Source organism: Panthera leo, chromosome E2 (assembly GCF_018350215.1).
Source record: "Panthera leo isolate Ple1 chromosome E2, P.leo_Ple1_pat1.1, whole genome shotgun sequence".
Lineage (NCBI taxonomy): Eukaryota > Metazoa > Chordata > Mammalia > Carnivora > Felidae > Panthera > Panthera leo.
In genome coordinates, this window is record NC_056693.1 from 26,188,556 (window position 1) to 26,212,902 (window position 24,347).

Consider the following 24,347-nt stretch of genomic DNA (forward strand, 5'->3'; position numbering starts at 1 on the left):
TAAATATAGGAAGCACACAGTACATCTCTGATGAATGAATGAGTGAATGAATGGATGAATGAATGAATAAAGCAACTGAGTGCATAACTGTGGTGTCCCACTACCCTCTTCATCATTACCATCACCACATGCATCATAGGGCAAACCAGGTAGGTAAAGGGGTGGGGAATAGCTCATTGCAAACTCAACCCTACTCCTGGAACAACTTAAGATTTATGACTTGGAAAAAGAGTAGGGGATCAGGAACATCATCTCCATGCATGGAGACTCTGTTTCATTTTTAATAAAAGGGCAGACCACCTTATAAAGTTTTGCTTGTACCTCCTTGATGCACATTTATTGATCCAACTCTGAATGCAGGGCCTTATCCCAATGTTCTCCAAACCAATGACCCAGCCCTCCAATGGGTTGACACAGCTTTCCCATATCTGAGAATTTTCCCACCCCAAAAACAAGATCTCTCTTCCCTACTCACCCAGCATTAGTTATACCTTCATTCTCCTCAGAGAGACATTGGCTTCGGCCATTGCTTTGACCGAGAAAGGCAAGATTGCAATTGAAAACTTCATTACATTAAACATGGCAATCACACTAAATGCCTAAAGAACAAAAGAGAGGTAGAAGGTTTAGGATGAGGTGTTGCCTTGGCTCTGAACCATTCTATCCATGGGAATTATAATTGCTGAGATGAGAAACGGTGGCATAATTGGAATTCTGACTGGAACATTTTTTTCATTTCATGACTCCCAAATCATGGTCTAGAAAAGTAGGGATAGCAACATCTTAATCTATTTTGCTTTGGAATTTCATCAAAACGGTGGGAGATTTATACCCTTGCCTCTGTAAGTCCAGAGAATATAACGTGATAATGTCTGAGTAAGGTCTCTAACTGAATGTCTAGAATTTTCCATCCACGTCCTTACTTGGCCTAGACTTTTCACTCAAAACCCCATGTATTGTCCTAAATTATCCTCTTTCCCCAGTTGCTTCAGGGTCCTCTGACCCTTCAGAGCTAGAGCCTCCTTTTCCATACCATATTTAGCCCCAGGAATGAAGGAAGAAATTTCTTGGAAGGACCTGCTTGGTCCATGCTAGCTACTGGAGAGTGACCTCTGACTCTCCCACCCCCGAGGTCTGGCCTCAACACCCTGCCTCCCCACACACTTGGGACAAGTGTAAAAATCTCTGTTCAACTGGTATTCCCAAAAACCATCTTCCCTCTTCACTGGGGCCTTTCTCACTGAGTCCTGCCTGGTAGGTGGTTAACATCATACAGCCTCAATGAAGACAAGTTTCCTCGCTCCATTGGTGCCCCAGGGGTGCATGATCTCATCTCCAAGATTTCATCTTCTCATCTGCCTGACTTGTAATTAGCAGCTTCTCCCTAACCACCCATTTAAGAAATTAATAACACAACTTCCATCAACAAATACAGAGTGATCCTGCCTGCTGCTGAATGGGCCCCATGGACAGAGCCCTGGGCTTCAACTAATCCTCATTAGTTCTGTAAGGGGACAATGAATAATGCTCCCTTCATCACATCTGGTCCCAAACCCATCCCCAAAGAGAACTCAGCTCCCCAAGTCCCAGAGTACTATCTTGGCTCAGAAAACCCAGGCCTTGGTCGACAGAACACTCAGGTTGCCTGATGTGAGCCAGCACCTGGGGGGCTGACCTCCTACTGATGTGGCCCTGACAGAGGAGGTGAGGCCTCAAATTCTTCTGAATTTGAAGAAGTATGAGCCTTGCATTCAGGGGAATCTTGTTCCTCCTCTAGATTTCTTCTAAATCATAATTTTTGAAAATATTAACCATGTGCAATCAGTTTGGTTTTAAATTTTCTTCGGTGCATTCCTGAGGAAAGAATTGTTTCTGTTTGGGATCATAGAACATAGTCACAATAATTGAGAAGCATTCTGTTGAGACTTTGTTATGTCATTGCCATTTATTCTAGCTTTGGGTTCGTGACTGAATTCAAGCCCCGGAGTGTGTGACTAAACTCTGTGTAAAGAACCTGAAAAAATAAAAGCACCTCACAAAGAAAAACAGGGCAGTAACAGGACTGACAGCCTCACAACAGATGCCCTAGCAAAAGCATTTGCCTTCTCAAACATCCCCCTTCCCCTCAAGATCCATGATTTTTGGTGCAACTATTGCTCTGTGAGCACACTTGCTTATTTCATTCTCTCTGGGTTTTGTTCTTTTTTTGTCTTGTTTTTATTGACTTTCATCCATTCACTTACCCTTCAGACACTGGATTTAATATCTCAGCTGTTTGTTTATTTCAGCCAGGGGCTGTTTCCCATCTAGCCCAGTTTCTTTACCTTTGAATGCACAGACCCCCTTATAAAAAACCTGAGTATCTCACATTTATCCTAACTCTCCCTCTGAGGCTTTCAGCCCAAATTATCCTGGGCTGGGTGAGCATCAGGCTAATAAGAACAACAAACACTTACATGGCATTTACAATGTACCAGGCGCTGTTCCACGTGCCTTACATAAAAGAGCTCCTTCAGTCCTCACAACCACAGGGACTATTATAACCCCATTTACAGATAATAAAACCAAGCAAGAGAGGTTGAATGAATTGCCCTCTGTCATAGTAGCAGAGTTGGGATTTAAACAAGGGGAATTCTGACCCTAACACCACACTATGTCTCCCAGTACCTATGACTGCTCCCACCCAGAAAATTCCCACAAAGTTTCCTTATTGTAATATGTATGAATAATTATGAATAAAATAGCCCAGTGATCATTTGATTTCAGTTTTGTTTTCCAAATGTAAAATTGTGTTCCAATATTAACTACTGCCCCTGCACTTAGACTGGATGAGAGTCACTGTTAGTCTCTCCTGGGCTCCTTGTCAGTCCAAGCACTTGTTTTTAAAAGTCATGGTAGAATTCTGGCCCTTCTGTGATTGAGTATTCTGATGCCAGTGCTGGGCAAAGGCAAGGAGGAGCTTCCCAGCTGGCACTGTCCAGTGTTGGAATGTGAAGGAGGCCAGCTCTAGAAATGGTTCTTACCACTGGGGCGGTGAGCCTGCGTCTCAAGAGGATGTGGCAGGTGAATGTCAATACAATGGCTATGGTAGATTCAATGGAGGCCAGGGCTGAGTTTCCACTTTGAACAAATCCAGCTTTTTCCAGTAATTTCCTTTCCCTCTTCCTTATATCTGTAAATAGAAAATGGTCCATGATGGACTTATTTTGTGGCACTAAGAAATGCATCTATCCTTGGGGCACCTGGGTGGCTCAGTCAGTTAAGCATCCGACTCTTGATTTGGGCTCAAAACATGATCTCACGGTTTGTGGGCTTGAGTCCTATGTCAAACTCTGCTGACAGCGTGGAGCCTGCTTGGGATTCTCTCTCTCCTTCTCTCTTTGCCCCTCCCCACTAGTGCTATCTCTTTCTCTTCTCCTTCTCTCTTCTCTCTCTCTCTCTCTCTCTCTCTCAAATAAATAAATAAACTTTAAAAAAAAGAAGGAGAAGAAATGTATTTACCTTTGCCTGATCTTCCTGCAAGTGAGTGTTAAGGACTCTGGTAGTGAAGTTTAAATTAGAGTAAGCACAGAAAGCTCTGGGAACAAACTGGAAGCTTAGTGTCTGTCAGCTGCCATATTGGATGGTTTCTGAGGTCTCTTGCAGTCCTGAATCTGTGTCAGGATTCATACACTTGGATGCCTACAGACGCCAGGCAAGTAATGTAAATGAAGGGAGTGGACAGAGAGTAAGACCAGAAGGAGGGTGTGGAATGTGGCAAAATGGGGACCACATGCCTCAGTGAAAGGGGCAGCCACCTCTCAGTGCAGAGCATCCAGGGTCACCAGATCTTCAACTGTTCTCAAGTCTGGGATCTGGAATTTTGTGGGACACGTTTCCACCTATAAATGTTGGGAACTAATTGAAAGTTTTAAATAAAAAGCACATGTGCCAGCCTAAAGGCTGCCAGATTGGGGCTCCTGTCCTGTATCCCAGGAACATCTACAAAAGCCCAAGAGCATTTCTCCCTTTCATAAGTCCAGTTGGGGTCCATGCCTCTGCACTGCTCACAAATTAAATTCGAGCCTCCTTCTCCTGGTGTTTAAAGTTCTTTACTCTAATTCCAGACTCTTCTGCAAAAACCCTTTCACACTAGCAACATGGCACCATTGCCATTCTTGCTGAGTGCTCTTCTGAACACTGCACAGTGTTCTCATAGATCACGCTCATCACCATGTGAAAAAAAAGAGGCTATTATTATGCTCTCTGGCAGGACAGGAAAGTCATAGCAGGTTAAGTAACTTGCCTTTTAAGTAGTCAAGGCAGAGTTGGAAACCAGTTCTACTGCAATCCAAAACTCTGGTGTCCATATGCCCTTTGCCTCTAGAATACACAGCCACCTCCTTTTCCCCAAGCACACCCTTGCATATCCTTCTCTAGGCCTTTGCTCCTACTGGGGGTCTTCCCCAGCTCTGTTTGTGTCTGAATCCTTGCTATTCTTCAAGGCCTTTCTAAAATGCCACTTCCACCATGACACTTTTCCTGATCTCTCCAACCTGATATGCTCACCCCTTCACCCCCTGGAGCTTCTCTCCATTTCCCTTATGGCATTTTCCCGATTTTAACCTATAGTTAATCCATGCTAATTCAACAAATTTTAACCTGATGTCTACTGTAGGACAGGTGCTGTGCTTGGTGTTGGAAAGTATAGGAGTAAACAGGGTTTTAGCTCTCTTTCAGTAGGGAGACAGACAATAAAGAAATAAACAAATTCTATCATTACAAATTTGTTGGGTGATATGAAATAAATGAACAGGGTAAAGTGAATTAAAGGAACTGGTAGGGAATGGACTTGCTTAGGACTGTGGTCAAGAAGGTATCTTTGATCAGTGACATTGAGAGAAGGGACAAAGTCAACATGAACATCCATCAAGAGAGCATTTCAGGCAGAGGAAACAGTAACTGCAAAGATCATGAGGCATGAATGAAGATAGACAGGAGGTTCACAGGGCTCACACGAGTTATCAAGGGTTAGGATAAGATGTGATGAGCTCATAGAGGTCATCAGGGGCCAGATCACATTGGATCTAATAGGCCATTTAAAGGAATTTGATTTAAATCAAAAGTCCTAAATTGGAATAATCTAAGTGTAATAAGAAGCCACTAAATATTTTTAGCAGGGAAGGGCAGGATCTGATTGACATTTTTAAAAGGTCACACTGGCTTCTGAGAACATAATGGATTTCAGGGGGAAGGAGAAAAGAAAGTGTTGCATCTAAAACTTCTTTCCATAGTCCAGAAGGGAGAGAATATTGGTTTGCACTAGAGTGACAGTGGAATGAAGAGAAGCAGACAGATTCCAGATATAGTCTAAAGGTAGAGCCAACAAACTTATAGCTATTATTGAGCGTAGTTAGCTCAAACTCCCATAATCTTAAAAGCAGGGACTCTTTCTAATCCTTTTGTGCATCTCCCATGACCTTGTACATAGTAGGAAGTTCGTGAATATTTATTGAATTAAACGGACTCAGGTTAAATTGAGTCAAATTAAATTGAACGAAGTCAAATGGAATCAAATGGAATCAAATCATTGTACTAAAGTGAGTTTAATGTGTGAGGAAGTGTGTCTGGGTCTTCAAGGAAGGTCGCATAGGGCTGCAAGCATCCCAACCTGCGACACTTCCTTTGGCAAGCTCAGAAGCAAGTTTTCTAAAGCCACTCCTTAAAACACGGATATACAGCTTCAGGCCCAATTACATGCTGGTCTAAAAGTGTAATTGTAGATCCAGAGAGTCAATTGTAACAGTGGTTCAGATCATTAACCGGCCAACCACCTGAGTCTATGTCAGCAATTATGTAAATGTCCCTGCAATTAGATTTGCATTTATATTTGATAGAAATGGTTTTAATATCATCTTTTTAAAAAAAGCTATATATGTATCCTCTTATCTGTGCAAAGAATATCGAGTCAGGAGGTCATTCAATCATGATGAAGTTGCTGCAAGCAAGGAGCTATATATGTAAGTGTGAGTATATGTGTGTGTGTGTGTAGACATCTTCTAAGTTGAGGAAATAGCTTGAGGTAGCTCTTCCTCTCTTCATAATGTTTTAGTGTATTATTTTTGTAAAAGGTAACTGTTCAGTATCAGCATCCACATGCCTTTTTAAAGGCTAAACCATATGTCATTCACCTGCTACGTCCTTGGGCTCACCAGAACAGATGCCTGGGTCTATTAAAATCTTTGTAATCCCTTAAAAAGCCTGAAAAGGAGCTTAGAGGGGCCCCACATCCCCCCTTCTGGAATTCCTGGCCCCCAGAACCTTAAGAACCCCTTAGAAGAGTACATTCTACAGGGTAAGTGGTTCTTCAAGACCTGTGCATCCTACCTTGAATGGTATTGGTAAAAGATTTCTCCCAGGCATACATTTTAATCAGCTTGATGCAAGTCAGAAACTCATTCATTGTCTGAACTCGCTTGTCTGTCACTGAAATTGCTGATCTTCGAAAAGCTGAATTGAGCTTAGCCATAAACATCTGAAATCAAGGTACAAAGTGTTCAGAGAGAATTGCTGAGTTGCAGTTGGCCTAAAAATCCAGAGATTGGAGTATAAGTGCCAGGGAAAGTTCTAAGGGAAACTGGACTGAGATTCTCAGTCATCCTTGCCTTGAGTTGTGGTAGCTGATGTGGACCAGGGGACACCACTGGGGATCAGGAAAGTGATATAAACACAGGAATTGCTAGTATGCAAAGAGAGTGCTGGAGACTATGACAAACTGAAAGCCATGCCTCCCTCCCCCAGCACATTCAAATTCAAGTTCTTAAAAAAAATACAATATGCCAACAAAAGAAAGCACATCTGTAGGCACAAAGTGGGGACACAGGCTTCAGGTCCACACCCTGGAAATAAAGCCTTCTATCCAATTGAGTGAGAACATGTGTGCACAATACAAGCATACAACAGTTTATAGTTGCAAAGACCTGCCATTACCTGGATGGGGATGAATATGATGTACACAGATATCCCGATGAGAGCTGTGGGCCCCAGAATGAAAAAGGCATACACTGCACAAACAGCCATTAGGATCGGGATGGTGGCTGGCAAGGGACAAAAGAAGGCAGCTTCAAACAAGGAATAACTATCACTTGATAGTATATTGAGCACCTGGAAAGAAAGCACAAAGGTTCAGCTTTGGAAGTGTCACCCAAACATTTCCTCAACTGAAGGCTTTCAGAATGGTTGAGGGGTCTGAGTAGAGAAGAAAAACTGCCTTAAATGGAGAGGGGTGCTGCCAGGGGACCAACATGATAAGTTTTGTGGTTCCATTCTGATCTGATCTTGGAGAGGCTGATCTTTAGGACAGAGAGTCCCAGTGAAGAGTAATATTGCCCTCTAAAAGCATACTGGAGAGATGGCTACCTGCCTAACCTTTATCTATCTCTCCTTCTTCCTGCTTTATTCAGAGCTGTAGCATGCCCAGCTAAAAGACTACATTTTTCAGCTTCTTTTGTGGAAAGAATGTGGCCATGTGACTGTGTAACACATGTCAAACGGGAGTTTGGGAATTAATTCTTAAAGGGAAGCAATTCAACTTAGAGGACATATATCTTTGCTCTTCTCTCCCTCCTCTTACCAGCTATCTGAAACATGGTTGGGATGACTGGACCTCCAAAATCCATCCTGAACCATTATGAGAGCCATGTGCTAGGATAGTGACAAAGAAAGATAGGAAGATACAGAAGTCCCCATACCAGCCCTGAATTGGTCTGGTCCAGACTCCTTTTGAGAGTGAAATAAATTCATCTTGCTTAATCTACTGTTATTTTGGAATTTCTTTTTCTATGCAGCTGAGTTCATCATAAGATGCTTTAGGCATACTGAAAGAGCAACTGTAAGAAAGAAGCAAGTCCCTTACCTCATGCCACCTGGGATTCCCTTGACTAAGAAAATTTTATTGTGTAAATGCTAAGAATCTTATTACTAAGATTCAAGGGCTTAAGAATATATAAGTTCTGAAATCCAGTAAGTGTAGTCTTTATTATGGCTTTGGCACCCTAAATACTATAAAATCAGAATTATTGGATCCATTGTTCATTCATTTTCTTTAAATGCCTGTGATGTGTTCCTTACTGCCTCAGTGTCCTCACTAACAATCAAAGGGATTGGATAAGGTCATCCCAAAACCCTACCTCAACTCGAACAGGGAAAAATTTCCAAATTCTCCAGCTTGAATAGAGCCCTCCCTTCATTGAATTCCTCTCATGTTTTGAGTCTTCCTCACTTCACTTAGCAGGGAGATGGGATATAATGGGCAGGACATTGGAAAAATAGAAGGAAGTCATATGCATTATCCAGGAAGTACATCTCACTCAGAGTCAGGATTTAGGATTTCGTTTTCTAAAATTAAACTCTGGACCAGCTTACCTCTCCAACAGAGATGTGTGCCAGCGTCTTGAAGGACACCAGGTTTTCAAAAACCAGGGTGGAGACGGCCACCTTCAACCGGATTGCTGTGCGGTAATTTATGGCCCAGGCAAGGGCCCAAAAGAGCACTTTGGTAAACTCAGTAGCAAAAAGGGCTATGCACAGGCCAATGCCAACCCAGACATTCCTAGAAATGCTCTCAGTCTGTTGGAGGATTTGGTGAATGAGAACCGTCTGTAAAATAGCACAATGGAGAGAGGAGAGGGCCGCTGGAGGTTGAGGTTGGTATAGGAAGCCTCAGATAATGTCAGCAAACTGATTTTATGAGGCAAACTTTTTAATTAATTTCAGTGGTTGCTGCTGTGCTTGACAAGGATTAGCTTTATGAAAATTTGCCCCCAAGGAGCTCAAAGATAATGACAATGTGCTAAACCCACCAGCTCGTAGAGAAAGTAGCTAATGACATTCTTTGTCAGTCTGGGGACCTGTTTGACAAGGCAGAAGAAGGGCCACCCTCACTCACCGGCCCTATGGCTGCCATGATAATGCACAGGATGTTGGCCACAATATCCATCAAAACACGCGTCCTCTGGAATTTCCAGACCACTCGGCCCAGAGAGGCTTTCTCAGGACCCACCCTTTCCACCTCTTCATCCCAAAGGATTCGAAATCTGTGATGAAAGAACAGGAAGAAGGAAAGGGACTTACATTTCCACTTGCTGTTTGAAGCTACTTCAATGGACAAACCTCGCAAAGGTGCTCAGCACAACCCTCATCCCTGGCAGTGGTGGCTCCACACAAGCAACAGTGACTCTCCTTTCTTCTTTTCCAGGGCAGATGGGATACAGGAGGGGCAGGGGGCAAAGCCTTGGCACAAGCACAGGCTGGTATCTAACACTTGGGCACTTTCCAGACCTTCATTTCCTGCTCCTAGTGCCCATCTCTGGCACAACACCAGTTCCAATAAAAGAAAGAAAGAAAGAAAGAAAGAAAGAAAGAAAGAAAGAAAGAAAGAGACACAGAGGAAGGACCAGAATAATCTTCCCTAGGACAGGGAGGAGTTTGTCCATCGCAGAGATCTGAAAGAAGGGCAATGAGACAGGAGTGTGCTGAAGGAGAAGGACTGACATGATACTGGGAGGTGAGGCAGAACAAAACCCCATGGGACCCATAGTTCTGAGGAAGGAGTTTAGGTTTCTTTTCAAGAGCAAAGGAAGGCTTTGCAGGTTTTTAAGCCCTAGTGATAAGATATTTTACATATCTAAAAGAGCATTCTGGTAGCTGTGAGACTAGTGGATTATTATAGGGAGGAACAAAGGCTAAAGCAGGGGACCACAGCAGGAGACTGTGACATCTGGGAGAAGTGGCCTGGATTTAAGAAAGTGAATTTTGGGAAAGATGAACAGAGACAACATAATGCACTGATGAACCAGATGTGGAAGAAAAGGGAAGGAGGATTAAGGATCCCAACTTTCTGACTTGATCAACTGTGTGAATGGAGTTTGTTGAGAAGAGGAAAAGAGGAAGAAGAGAAGAGCATCATCAGGTTGGGGCCCTGGATCAAGAACACAGCTTTAGACTGTAATCATCAAGACAGTATGGTACTGGCACAAGAACAGACACTCAGATCAATAGAACAGAATAGAGAACCCAGAAATGGACCCACAAACATATGGCCAACTAATCTTTGACAAAGCAGGAAATATCCAATGGAATAAACACAATCTCTTCAGCAAGTGGTGCTGGGAAAACTGAACAGCGACATGCAGAAGAACAAACCTGGACCACTTTCTTACACCATACACAGAAATAAACTCAAATGGATGAAAGACCTCAATGTAAGACAGGAAGCCATCAAAATTCTCGAGGAGAAAGCAGGCTAAAACCTCTTCGATCTTGGCCGCAGCAACTTCTTACTCAACACATCTCTGGGGGCAAGGGAAACAAAAGCAAAAATGAACTATTGGGACCTCATCAAAATAAAAAGCTTCCACAGGGAAGGAAACAATCAGCAAAACTAAAAGGCAACTGATGGAATGAGAGAAGATATTTGCAAATGACATATCAGATAAAGGGTTAGTATCCAAAATCTATAAAGAACTTGCCAAACTCAACACCCCCCCCCAAAAAAAATAATCCAGTGAAGCAATGGGCAAAAGACATGAATAGACACTTCTCCAAAGAAGACATCCAGATGACCAACCGACACATGAAAAAATGCTCCACATCACTCATCATCAGGGAAATACAAATCCAAACCACAATGAGATACCACCTTACACCTATCAGAATGGCTAACATTAACAACTCAGGCAACAACAGATGTTGGCGAGGATGCAGAGAAAGAGGATCTCTTTTGCATTGCTGGTGGGAATGCAAGCTGGTGTAGCCATTCTGGAAAACAGTATGGAGTGTTCCTCAAAAAGTTAAAAATAGAACTACCCTATGACCCAGCAATTGGATAAATACTAGGTATTTATCCAAGGGATACAGGTGTGCTGTTTCGAAGGGGCCCATGCACCCCAATGTTTATAGCAGCACTATCAACAATAGCCAAAGTATGGAAAGAGTCCAAATGTCCATCGATGGATTAATGGATAAAGAAGATGTGGTACATATATACAATGGAGTATTACTCAGCAATCAAAAAGAATGAAACCTTGCCATTTACAACTACGTAAATGGAACTACAGGGTATTATGCTAAGCAAAATTAGTCAGACAAGAGAAAGACTTCACTCACATGATGACTTTAAGACACAGAACAGATGAACATAAGGGAAGGGAAGCAAAAATAATATAAAAACAGGGAGGGGGACAAAACATAAGAGACCCTTAAATATGGAGAACAAGCTGAGGGTTATTGGGGGGGGAGATGGGAGGGGCGATGGGCTAAATGGGTAAGAGCATTAAGAAATCTACTCCTGAAATCATTGTTGCACTATATGCTAACGAATTTGGATGTAAATTAAAAAACAAAATTAAAAAAAATAAAAATAAATTTTAAAAAAGAACACAGCTTTAGATATAAGATGCTTGTGAGTCATCCAAGTGCAGCTGTCCAATTGGATGCAGGGCATATGAATTCAGAGTCTGGAAGCGATGCATGGATTGAAGTAGCCTGTTGTTAAGGTTGCATATGGTGTTGTCTTTGAAGTGGGTAAGTTCACCTAGGAACAGGCATAGAATGGAAGAGAATAGGATCCAAACTGATGCTGGGTAGATGGAAGGAAACATTAAAAACAGACAGGAAGTACTGGCCAGAGAAATAGAAGGAAAATCCAATACTACACAGGCACTGGTCCAGTCCAGCCCCTTCTCTCTGAGCTCACTAGCAACTTGCTCTGGACTGTAGATTTTGGGAAACTTCCATTGAATTAAATGTATACAGCACACAGATGAGGGAAAGCACAATTGTAGAAACAATTGCAAGACCATGATTAAAGCTCCTATCCCTTTGAGCACACACTTCAGGCAATGCCTTGCACTTCACCCTATGTGGCCAAAGATAAGAAGACTCCCAGAAGAAACAAGTGCAGAAGAAGGCTTTGAGAATTTTTCCACTAAGACATTATGATTCATAGCAACATTAAAGGTCAATGCAGATGGTAGAAAGAATTAATGTCTTTATACTTATGCTGACATAGAAAAGTGTTTGTAAATGCTTACTAAAAACAGCAAAACTGTTAAATATTATATAGTGTGCTTCACTGTGTTTAAAGAAAAAACCCATGACATGTAAGTAGGGGGAATAAGAAGAGGTACTGATCAGCAGATCAGCGCACAGAGTGTGTTTAATCAGAGTAGAAAAAATTCTGGATACATCAACACCAACATTTAACAATGCTGACCTCTGGGGAGCAGAGTTGGAATATGGTGAGGATACTCCCACTTCTTAAATGTTTGTTGCTTTAACATTTTTAGAATGAATATTAATTAGGTAGAATCAGTGAAAGTTACATTTTTTGCAAGTCAATACTGTCAAATATTGGTGGCTTCATTTGGTTCAACCTAAACATATTTTGCAATATAAAAGCTCAATAATGATTTTTTAATGTTTATTTATTTTTGAGATAGAGAGAGACAGAGCATGAGCAGGGGAGGAGCAAAGAGTGAGGGAGACAGACTCCAAAGCAGGCTCCAGGCTACAATGTCAGCACAGAGCCTGATGTAGGGCTTGAACTCACAAACTGTGAGATCATGACCTGAGCTGAAATTGGACGCTCAACTGACTGAGACACCCAAGTGCCCCAAAATCCCAAAAATGATTTTTAAAGCAAAATGCAATGCCTAGAGCTGCCTGCAGCAGCAGCCCAGGTGGGTCTGGCCAGCCTAGTGTGAAGTGAAATTCTGGTCACCCTCATCCTGATGTAGTGCTCCTACAATTCATCAACAACCCAGCCAGCATGGTCCTGAGCCTCAGGCTGTAACTCTCAATCAATCCTTTTTACACACCAAATCTCCCCAATTCTTGCCTCCCCAAATAAGTTGAGTCAGCCCAATCCTGCTTTACAGAGCAGCCACTAAGGAGGGCCACCAGTGACCTGGAGGTGTCCATTTCCACACCCAGGAAATGGGTGCACACAAAGGGCTCTTCATAGGGTGAGCTCCTCTCCTGAGGTGACCCAAGTGAATCCTCGTACCTTTTGGCATTGGTGTCCGATGAGTCATATGGTGACATCGGGGGCAGGGTGTCCACAGTCAGTGTATGCTTATAGCCCCTAACCATCACTGGTGTAAGCCAGGAAAATGTAGCAAAGGAGAGCAGTCCTGCATCATCCACAGGGTTGGGTGCCAGCCTAAGACAAATGAGACACTCTGCATTCAAGGACATAGTTGCCATTTTCCTGAGTCCCTGACTTGAGTTCTTAACTATAGTAATAACCACAGCCACACTTAGAATCCATGATTACCACCCATTATCCCTTTGAGCAGTGATATATACTGGAACCAGCTCATAGCACCTGTGAGAGTTGATTGTAAGACTTCCAGGAGTTTTGCAAGTTAGTTGCTAAACACAGCCAATATTAAAAATCACATAATTTTAAATAAATTATCTTAAGGACAAAGGTAATAACTATTTGAAACTCATAATTTCCTAATTATTTTATTAGATTTTACTAGTATCTATGCTGTTTAGATCATGTAAATCTATTTTATCTGTATGGTAGAAACACCATATAACAGGGTGATACTGCACATCCCTTCCCAACTTTGCATTCAGTGGCATCACATTGGCTTGAAATTGCCAATGGTAGGAGTATTCACACCATAAAAATCAATAAATGCTACAAACCCAGGGAATTTTTTTAGTGAGCCAGTGTTGAACATTTACCAATTTTCAAGAGCCTCATGACCATGGGAAAGAGGGTACCTGATCCATTTGTCATGAGGAAATTAAGGCCTATAAGCTGATTATTAGAAGTCAGGTGCATGTCTTGTGCTCTCAGGAAGATGGGGAAGGTGCAGAGCAGGACATGCCACCATGTCGGGGGGAGGCTACCTAAACAGGCAAATGCTGGATGCAAACTCATGATTTATTGTGATGATGGAATGAATTAATACATTTAAAATGTTATGGCTACATAAATATTAGCTAGTAGGTAAAAAAGGATGAGAGAGAGGAAAGAGAGGAGGAGAAAAAAGAAATAGAAAGGAACAGGAGGAAAAGGAGAGCAAAGAAAAAGAAAGAGAAGGAGGAGAAAGAGCAAACATTAGAGGAAAAGAAAAGAAAAGAAAGAAGAGGAAGAGGAAATAAAGGAGGAAAAAACTCGTGTTTGCCCTTGAGAAGTTAGCCATCTAAGACAGAACAAAGTCAGAGACATAGAGTAATATCTACTGGTTACTGAAAGTTTAGTATATTCTGGACCTTGCAACAGCTTTATATTTGTAGCAGATGCTGTCAGGATGCCCTGGGTCACAGCCTCTTGTCACATGTACCCCTGATCTCAGCTATAGGGGACAATGTCATGCAAGCTAAGGCTCAAGCTGACAGTGTCCCATCTCAAATGCAAGCTGTGTCTCTTTTCACCACCTGTTTCAGTGCCTTCTCAGAAGCATACGTGCAGCTCAAAATTGCAGGGGTTGATGCCCCCAGGGACAAATCTTAACTAATGGAGTATAGGAAACCCTGGATAAATGCACTCCCTCATCCTTCGGGTGGAAAATTGTGCACTTTCTCAGGAGGACGTAGTAGAATCCAGTCTCCATTCCTACAGCAGTGATACTGATGACACCTGTTGTCATTCCCTGCCTCACTTCCCCTAAATATTCCCTCCTGTTCCCAGGATCACCTCCTAAATGAGCTACCTGCATCCAAATTCTTGACTCAGGCTCTGCTTTTGGAGAACCCAAGCTAAGATATTATTAACAAGGTAATATGTACCCAGCATGTAGTTAAATTTCCTAAAATATGGCTTTTATGATACAGTCTTGCATTACCTTGTATAATTTTACAACAAATAAGTGGGAGTGCAGAAGGTTAGTATAACTATCCCATTTCATAGACAAGAACATCATGGCATAAAGAAGTTAAAGTGCTTGGAGGAGAGGAGTCAAGATGGCAGAACAACTGAAAGTTTTTTGTGCATCTTGCATCCATGAAATACAGCCAAACCAACACTAAACCTCCTGCACACCTAGAAAACTGATCTGAAGATTAACACAACAATCTGTGCAACCTGAGCCACAGAACTCAGTAGGTACTCATGCAGAGAGGTAAACTAGGGGAGAGAGAAGCTGTGGAGGGCAGGGAGCCACTTCTGCATGCAGAGAGAGGATGGAGATGGGGGAGAGTATAGGAAAAGCAACCCCCCCCCAAAGCAGCTGGAGAGAAAGTGAAAAAGTGTAAACATCCGCAGGGACTGAACCAAAAAGGGAGAAAGGAGAAAGGAGAGGGTTTAAATTCCATTAAGACTCTATAAACAGGGGGAGCACAGAGTCTGAAACTCCACAGCTCAATATCTGGCAGTGCTCTGGTGGGAAGGGTGAATCTCCAGGAACAGAGTGGAGTCCAGAGGTCTTAGGGCCACACGGGGATAGTTGGTTCCCCTGCTGAGAGGACACCTGGTAGAGGCTGTGTTCGTCCCCCAAAGGCAAGGTCCCAGTGAACCTGGGAGAACAACCACATTTGCTGGTGCTGGAACAAGGTCGTTAAGGGTGAAGGCTGGTGCCAGATGTGTGTTGTGATTTTCCATAATCCCTGAAACGCTGCTGCTAAACTATCTCGTGATTTTCTGGGGCAGTCTGGCAACCGGCCACAGTCTCTGGGCATCAGCAGCAGCACGGTCCCACAAACATTCCTGGGTGTGGCCAGCACCTGGCCATTGCTCGGTGAGACCCTTCCACAGAGGGGCAGAACGGGTCAAATCTGCAGTCCCTCAGAAGTAAGGGGTCTGGAAAAACAGCCACATCTGAGACAAAACTCAGGAGGGAGGTGCTGCCTGGGGCTTGGTCACAGACTGTGTAAAAGCAGGGAATGGATGGAAGCCAAAGACAAAGGACAGGTGCATGATTGCTGATCGGGGAGAACAGAGTTCTGATACGAGAGACTGGGTAGCTGGGTGATGCCATTTTCACCACTCCCGTGCATGTGCATACACACCTACAAGAGCCACAACAATCCACCCCAGTAAGCTAAACAGCACTGTCTGGTGGAGAATGGAGCCGTTACACCAAGCCCCGCCCAACTGGGCCAACCTTGCTCTTCAGGAACACAAGTCTCTCCACACGCTTAGTTTATGGATTATAAAGCGCTTCATAGTTTGACTTCCAGGGGAAATGAAGTAATTTCAGTCACATTTCAGTTTGTTCACTGGTACATCTATTCAATATTCTTTCTTTTTTTTTCCTTTTTTCTCTTTTTTTGTCTCGTTTCTTTTTCTTGAATACAGAGAGAGAAAAACTCATTTTTATTTTCAATTTTTATTAAAAATACTTTTCAACTTTTTTACTATTTTTTTTACTTTTGTGTGATTTTTTTCAAATTCTATTTTACTTCCATCATTTCATTTTAGTCTACTTCCGTGTATTCATTTTTTTCAGATTTTCAAATGATTTCCTTTTTGTTCTTTCTTTCCCCTTTTTTCTCTAATCTATCAAGCCACTTTGAACACTCAGACCAAAACACACCTAGTATCTAGCATCTTTTATTCGATTTGTGTGTGTGTGAGTTTGTTTATTTGTTTTTAATTTAATTTTAATATTTTTTAAATTTTAATTTTTTTACCTCATTAATTCCTTTTCTCCCTTCAAAATGATGAAACGAAGGTATTCACCCCAAAAGAAAGAGCACAAAGAAATGACACCTAGGGACTTAACCAACACAGATACAAGCAAGATGTCTGAACCAGAATTTAGAATCATGATAATAAGAATACTAGCTGGAGTCAAAAGTAGATTAGAATCCCTTTCTGCAGAGATAAAAGAAGTAAAAAATAGCCAGAATTAAATTAAAAATGCTATAACTGAGCTACAATCTCAAATGGATGCCACGATGGCAAGGATGGATGAGGCAGAACAGAGAATCAGCGATATAGAAGACAAACTTATGGAGAATAATAAAGCAGGAAAAAAGAGAGAGATTAAGGCAAGAGCATGATTTAAGAGTTAGAGAAATCAGTGACTCATTAAAAAGGAACATCAGAATCATAGAGGCCCCAGAAGAAGAAGAGAGAGAAACAGGGGTAGAAGGGTTGTGTGAGAAAAATCATGGCAGAAAATTTTCCTAACCTGGGAAAAGACACAGACATCAAAATCCAGGAAGCACAGAGGACTTCCATTAGATTCAACAAAAGCCGACCATGAACAAGCCATATCATAGTCAAATTCACAAAATACTCAGGCAAGGAGAGAATCATGAAAGCATCAAGGGACAAAAAGTCCTTAACCTACAAGGGAAGACAGATCAGGTTTGCAGCAGACCTATCCACAGAAACCTGGCAGGCCAGAAAGGAGTGGCAGGATATATTCAATGTGCTGACTCTGAAAAATATGCAGCCAAGAATTCTTTATCCAGAAAGGCTGTCATTCAAAATAGAAGGAGAGATAAAATTTCCCAAACAAAAATTAAAGGAGTTTGTGACCACTTAACCAGCCCTGCAAGAAATTTTAAGGGGGACTCTCTGAAAGGAGAAAAGTAGAAAAAAAATACAACAAATAAATAAAGACCAAAAGCAACAAAGACTAGCAAGGACCAGAGAACACCACCAGAAACTCCAACTCTACAAGCAACATAATGGCAATAAATTCATATCTTTCAGTACTCACTCTAAATGTCAATGGACTAAATGCTCCAAGCAAAAGACATAGGGTAACAGAATGGATAAGAAAACAAGATCCATCTATATGCTGTTTGCAAGAGACCCACTTTAGACCTAAAGTCACCTTCAGATTGAAAGTAAGGAGATGGAGAACCATCTATCATGCTAATGGTCAACAAAAGAAAGCTGGAGTAGCCATACTTATATCAGACAATCTAGACATTAAAATAAAGACTGCATCAAGAGATGAAGAAGGGCATTATATCATAATTAAGGGGTCTATCCACCAAGAAGACCTAACAGCTGTAAACATTTATGCACCAAATGTGAAAGCACCCAAATATATAAATCAATTAATCACAAACATAAAGAAACTCATTGATAGTAACACCATAATAGTAGAGGACTTCAACACCCCACTCACAGCAATGGACAGATCATCTAATCAAAAAATCAACAAGGAAACAATGGCTTTGAATGACACACTGGACCAAATGGACTTAACAGATACATTCAGAACATTTCATCCTAAAGCAGCAGAATATACATTCTTCTCCAGTGCACATGGAACATTCTTCAGAATAGACCACATACTGGGACATAAATCAGCCTTCAAGTACAAAAAGATCGAGATCATACCATGCATATTTTCAGACCACAATGCTATAAAACGCAAAATCAACCACAAGAAAAAGTTTAGAAAGATAACAAATACTTGGGAGACTAAAGAACATCCTACTCAAGAATGAATGGGCTAACCAAGAAGTTAAAGAGGAAATTATAAAGTACATGGAAGCCAATGAAAATGATAACACCACAAGCCACAACCTCTGGGATGCAGCAAAGGCAGTCGTAAGAGGAAAGTATATAGCAATCCAGGCCTTCCTAAAGAAGGAAGAAAGGTCTCAGATACACAACCTAACCTTATGCCTTAAGGAGCTGGAAACAGCAGCAAATAAAACCCAAAACCAGAAAAAGACAGGAAATAATAAAGATTAGAGAAGAAATTTATGCTATCAAAACCAAAAAAAAACGGTAAAACAGATCAATGAAACCAGAAGCTTGTTCTTTGAAAGAATTAACAAAATTGATAAACTACTAGCCAGTTTTATCAAAAAGAAAAAGAAAAGGACCCAAATAAATAAAATCAAGAATGAAACAGGAGAGATCACAACCAACACAGCAGAAATAAAAACAATAATAAGAGAATATTATGAGCAATTATACACCAATAAAATGGGCAATCTGGAAGAAATGGACAAATTCCTAGAAACATATACACTACTAAAACTGAAACAGGAAGAAATAGAAATTTTGAACAGTCCCATAACCAGTAAAGAAATCGAATTAGTAATAAACAATCTCCCCCAAAACAAGAGTCCAGGGCCAGATGGCTTTCCAGGGGAATTCTACCAAACATTTAAGGAAGAGTTAACACCTATTCTCTTGAAGCTGTTCCTAAAATAGAAATGGAAGGAAACTTCCAAACTTTCTATGAAGCCAGCATTACCTTGATTCCAAAACCAGACACAGACCCCACTAAAAGGGAGAACTATAGACCAATTTCCCTGATGAACATGGATGCAAAAATCCTCAACAAGATATTAGCCAACCAGATCTAACATTACATTAAAAAAATTATTCACCACGACCAAGTAGGATTTATACCTGGGATGCAGGGCTTGTTCAATCATCACATCAATAAAAGAAAGGACAAGAACCATATGATCCTCTCAATAGATGCAGAGAAAGCATTTGACAAAATATAACATCCTTCCTTGATAAAAACCCTCAAGAATGTAGGGATAGAAGGAGCATACTTCAAGATCATAAAAGCCATATATGAAAGACCCACTGCTAATATCATCCTCAAAGGGGAAAAACTGACAGCTTTCCCCTTAAGGTCAGGAAAAGACAGAGATGTCCACTCTCACCACTGTTATTCAACATAGTATTGGAAGTCTTAGCCTCTGCAATCAGTCAACACAAAGAAATAAAAGGGATCCAGATCGGCCAGGAGGAGGTCAAACTTTCACTCTTCATAGATGACATGATAATCTACATAGAAAACCCAAAAGATTCCACCAAAAAACTGCAAGAACTGATTCATGAATTCAGCAAGGTGGCAGGATATAAAATCAATGCACAGAAATCGGTTGCATTTCTATACACCAACAAAGAAGCAACAGAAAGAAAAATAAAGGAATCAATCCCATTTACAATGGCACCAAAAACCATGAAATACCTAGGGATAAATCTAACCAAAGAGGTGAAAAATCTGTACACTGAAAACTATACAAGGTTATGAAAGAAATTGAAGAAGACACACAAAAATGGAAAAAGATTCCATGTTCCTGGATAGGAAGAGCAAATATTGTTAAAATGTTGACACTACCCAAAGCAATCTACATATTCAATGCAATCCCTATCAAAATAACACCAGCCTTCTTCACAGAGCTAGAACAAATAATCCTAAAATTTGTATGGAACCAGAAAAGACCCTGAATAGCCAAAGCAATCTTGAAAAAGAAAACCAAAGCAGGAGGCATCACAATCCTGGACTTCAGGCTATACTACAAAGCTGTAATCATCAAGACAGTATGGTACTGGCACAAGAACAGACACTCAGATCAATAGAACAGAATAGAGAACCCAGAAATGGACCCACAAACATATGGCCAACTAATCTTTGACAAAGCAGGAAATATCCAATGGAATAAACACAATCTCTTCAGCAAGTGGTGCTGGGAAAACTGAACAGCGACATGCAGAAGAACAAACCTGGACCACTTTCTTACACCATACACAGAAATAAACTCAAATGGATGAAAGACCTCAATGTAAGACAGGAAGCCATCAAAATTCTCGAGGAGAAAGCAGGCTAAAACCTCTTCGATCTTGGCCGCAGCAACTTCTTACTCAACACATCTCTGGGGGCAAGGGAAACAAAAGCAAAAATGAACTATTGGGACCTCATCAAAATAAAAAGCTTCCACAGGGAAGGAAACAATCAGCAAAACTAAAAGGCAACTGATGGAATGGGAGAAGATATTTGCAAATGACATATCAGATAAAGGGTTAGTATCCAAAATCTATAAAGAACTTGCCAAACTCAACACCCCCCCCCCAAAAAAAATAATCCAGTGAAGCAATGGGCAAAAGACATGAATAGACACTTCTCCAAAGAAGACATCCAGATGACCAACCGACACATGAAAAAATGCTCCACATCACTCATCATCAGGGAAATACAAATCCAAACCACAATGAGATACCACCTTACACCTATCAGAATGGCTAACATTAACAACTCAGGCAACAACAGATGTTGGCGAGGATGCAGAGAAAGAGGATCTCTTTTGCATTGCTGGTGGGAATGCAAGCTGGTGTAGCCATTCTGGAAAACAGTATGGAGTGTTCCTCAAAAAGTTAAAAATAGAACTACCCTATGACCCAGCAATTGGATAAATACTAGGTATTTATCCAAGGGATACAGGTGTGCTGTTTCGAAGGGGCCCATGCACCCCAATGTTTATAGCAGCACTATCAACAATAGCCAAAGTATGGAAAGAGTCCAAATGTCCATCGATGGATTAATGGATAAAGAAGATGTGGTACATATATACAATGGAGTATTACTCAGCAATCAAAAAGAATGAAACCTTGCCATTTACAACTACGTAAATGGAACTACAGGGTATTATGCTAAGCAAAATTAGTCAGACAAGAGAAAGACTTCACTCACATGATGACTTTAAGACACAGAACAGATGAACATAAGGGAAGGGAAGCAAAAATAATATAAAAACAGGGAGGGGGACAAAACATAAGAGACCCTTAAATATGGAGAACAAACAGAGGGTTGCTGGAGGGGATGTGGGAGGGGGGATGGGCTAAATGGGTAGGGGACATTAGGGAATCTACTCCTGAAATCATTGTTGCACTATATTAACTAATTTGGATGCAAATTAAAAAAAATAAAATTAAAAAAAAGTTAAAGTGCTCATCCAAAGTTTTACAATGGTACAGCATGAATTCAAACCCACTGCTTGCTAACTCCAAGGTCCTATCACTCTCTTAAGCAGCAGCCCACATTGCCTGTTCACAAAGCAATTATAAACTTAACCAGAACTGTGGGTAGTTAGCACTTTCCTGCCTGGGACTAATTATGGTAACCTATTCCCTCAGCTTTCAACATTTACCTCTCCTTTTAGATGGCTCTAGGTGATTCCTTGGTCCAGAGATTCTAGGAGAGAGCAGTGCTGTGTCACCTCACTATAGAGATGCCACTTGGCCTTCTACTGTTCAGAGAACAGGACACAGGGCCCTTTCTATGTAGAAGAGGCAGCATTTAAAATATTATGATTAATATAATAATAGCATATCATATCATATAATGTTATAGTTATGAGTGTGAGCTTAAAAGTCAGCCTGCATATGTTACTATCCTGCAGTTCAAAATGGACCCAATTCTCTCTCCCCATCTGTATAACAGCCCCTTGTAATGTGAACTTGCAGCTGCTTCCACCAGTAAGTTTAGTCTATTTATCCACACCTTGAATCTGAGCGACTTGTGACTTAATTTGGCCAATAGAATGCTATGAAAAAAATGGTATGCCAATTCTGAGCCTGAGTCCCAAGAAATCCTATACTTTTCAACTCATCCTTTTGTCAGGCTACTGTACTATTAAGTGATCAAGCCCAGGTTACCCTGCTGGGGGTTGATAGCCCATGTGACCCACTTGCCCCAATTGCCCCATTGTCAGCCAACTGACCCTGTGAAGCACACCCACCTTGCAGTTCAGGATATTTATAAGTAAGTTTAATCAAAACAAGATGAATCACCCAGCCAAGCTCAGCCTAGGTTGCTGGCCCACCCATAAAATTGTAAGCTAATTAAATGGCAATTGTTTTAGACTTCTAAGTGTTAGCAGTCAGAAAGTTTGTGTGTTACAAAGAAAAAGCTAACTGATGAACTTTCTGCAAATTACTTAACTTCTCTGTGCCTCACTTTTTCACCAATCAGATAAAATAATACGTCCATGGTGGTTTTGAAGAGTGAAAGAGGCCATGTTTATAAAGTACTTGAACATGTCCCAGCACATTGAAAGCTCTCCTTAAACATTGGCTATTGTCTCCCTCTCATCAAAGGACAAAAGGAGTAAAGAAGTAGTGGATGGATGGATGGATGCATGGATGCATGGATGCATGGATGCATGGATGCGTGGATGCATGGATGGATAACAAAAGGACAAGCATATAGAGCAGCAGCATGGGGGAACAGGACCAGTGCCTACTTTCCTGATGGGCTAGAAAATACCCTGGCCCTCCCTCCAAACCTTCTCCTGGCTTACCTTGCATAGGGTCTCACTGGGATCATGGTCTTTAGGCTGGGATCATATCTTTCTATAAAGGATCTTCGCTGGCCTCGCCGATCCAGATCTGAGATAAAGTAGGGGCCTTCACCCACCATCCTGATGGAAGCCTGGAGCCCTGAGATGTTGGCCTAGGGACACTTTCGCTCTGCAACAAAGAGATGAGGAAAGTCACTGAGAAATGAGAACACTTTGGAATGGGACTAGGCAGTCCCTGTGCCACTCATACTCTACCCAGAAAAGCTTCTTTGCTCTAAACCCTCAGACTTATTTTCACCAGTTAGATTTCTATATTTATGGGGTAGATGAGGGTGGGGGGTATTAACGTGTGGCCAGAAACCCTGCCACATCCCTCAACTCCACTCTGAGATTTCCTTATTAGCAAGGACATTCATTGCCTCTTCTTTCCCATTTTAGATTGACTGGGAGCAGAAAGCCTATTGTGGATTGTCTGTTGGGAGCCAGTCTGTGGCCAACCTTGAATCCCAGACCAGCAAAAAAGCTCCAGGAAGGTGGTTTTGCTGTCACACAAATTTTGTTTCACACAAACTAAAGTTTGTCACACACACCTCTTTTTCTTCCTGCTTCTCTCCGATACCTAGGAGCTTATGTATCCACATTGCTGCATACCCAAGGGCTAGAGACTTTCAATGAGATCACCCCTCAGGACCAGGCACATCTGGATAAGCCCACATTCCCCCCACTTCTGGAAACACTGCCTCTAAAAAACCCAACAATGTAGGTGGAGAGAACACCTTTTGGAGTGTCTGCCCAGGCCATAAACCAACCACCCTATTTACCAATCACCTAAACCTAATGGGTAGAGAACAATCCCTGAAGGTTTTCCTATTCCTAGTTTCAGTTCTTTCCTGAGACCCAGCTCTATTCTTTCCCTAGGGTTCCATAACTTCTCCCTCCCTATATGTTGGGGATGAATTCTCCCTTTTTACCCAAACTATCTTGAGTTGGTTTCTGTCACTTGCAACCAGAGGCCTCACTATTATATATACATGGGGGTCCTAGTCCCATGAATTTTCTCGGGAAGGTTTCATCGCTAGAAACATCAAATAAACCAATTCCCATCAAGGTTTTAATGGCTGATAAACCAATGACAAAGTTGGAAGTGTTCTTGGATTCAATCTTTTACAAACTTTTCATTGTACAGAAGAAGAAACAGAGGCCCAAAGAAGGGAAGGGACTTCCTCAGGAGTATATGTAGTAGTGACACTAGTATCATGCCTGAATAAGATATCCTTTGTTCGTGTCTCCCCTGCTCCTAACAACAATTTGGTGTCTATCTACAAGCAAAA

The 24,347-nt window shown here is 41.5% G+C and overlaps 1 protein-coding gene across 11 annotated transcripts in view; it reads right to left on the reverse strand.

Annotated features, from left to right (window-relative positions):
• The window catches only part of ABCC12 (ATP binding cassette subfamily C member 12), a 95,832-nt gene that overhangs the window by 53,319 nt on the left and 18,166 nt on the right, over window positions 1–24,347 (reverse strand). For 7 of the 11 annotated variants that reach the window (XM_042919786.1, XM_042919785.1, XM_042919782.1 and 4 more), the window contains exons 2-9: window positions 23,017–23,185; window positions 13,046–13,201; window positions 8,927–9,074; window positions 8,404–8,637; window positions 6,970–7,143; window positions 6,367–6,514; window positions 3,024–3,172; window positions 492–599 (exon numbers count right to left, since the gene is read on the reverse strand). In XM_042919786.1, coding sequence (XP_042775720.1) covers window positions 492–599; window positions 3,024–3,172; window positions 6,367–6,514; window positions 6,970–7,143; window positions 8,404–8,637; window positions 8,927–9,074; window positions 13,046–13,201; window positions 23,017–23,135 — 1,236 coding nt within the window. In that variant the 5' untranslated portion in view covers window positions 23,136–23,185. Of the gene's footprint in view, window positions 1–491; window positions 600–3,023; window positions 3,173–6,366; window positions 6,515–6,969; window positions 7,144–8,403; window positions 8,638–8,926; window positions 9,075–13,045; window positions 13,202–23,016; window positions 23,186–24,347 lie in introns of those variants that run through there. The other 4 variants (XM_042919788.1, XM_042919787.1, XM_042919784.1 and 1 more) reach the window with 3 other exon arrangements.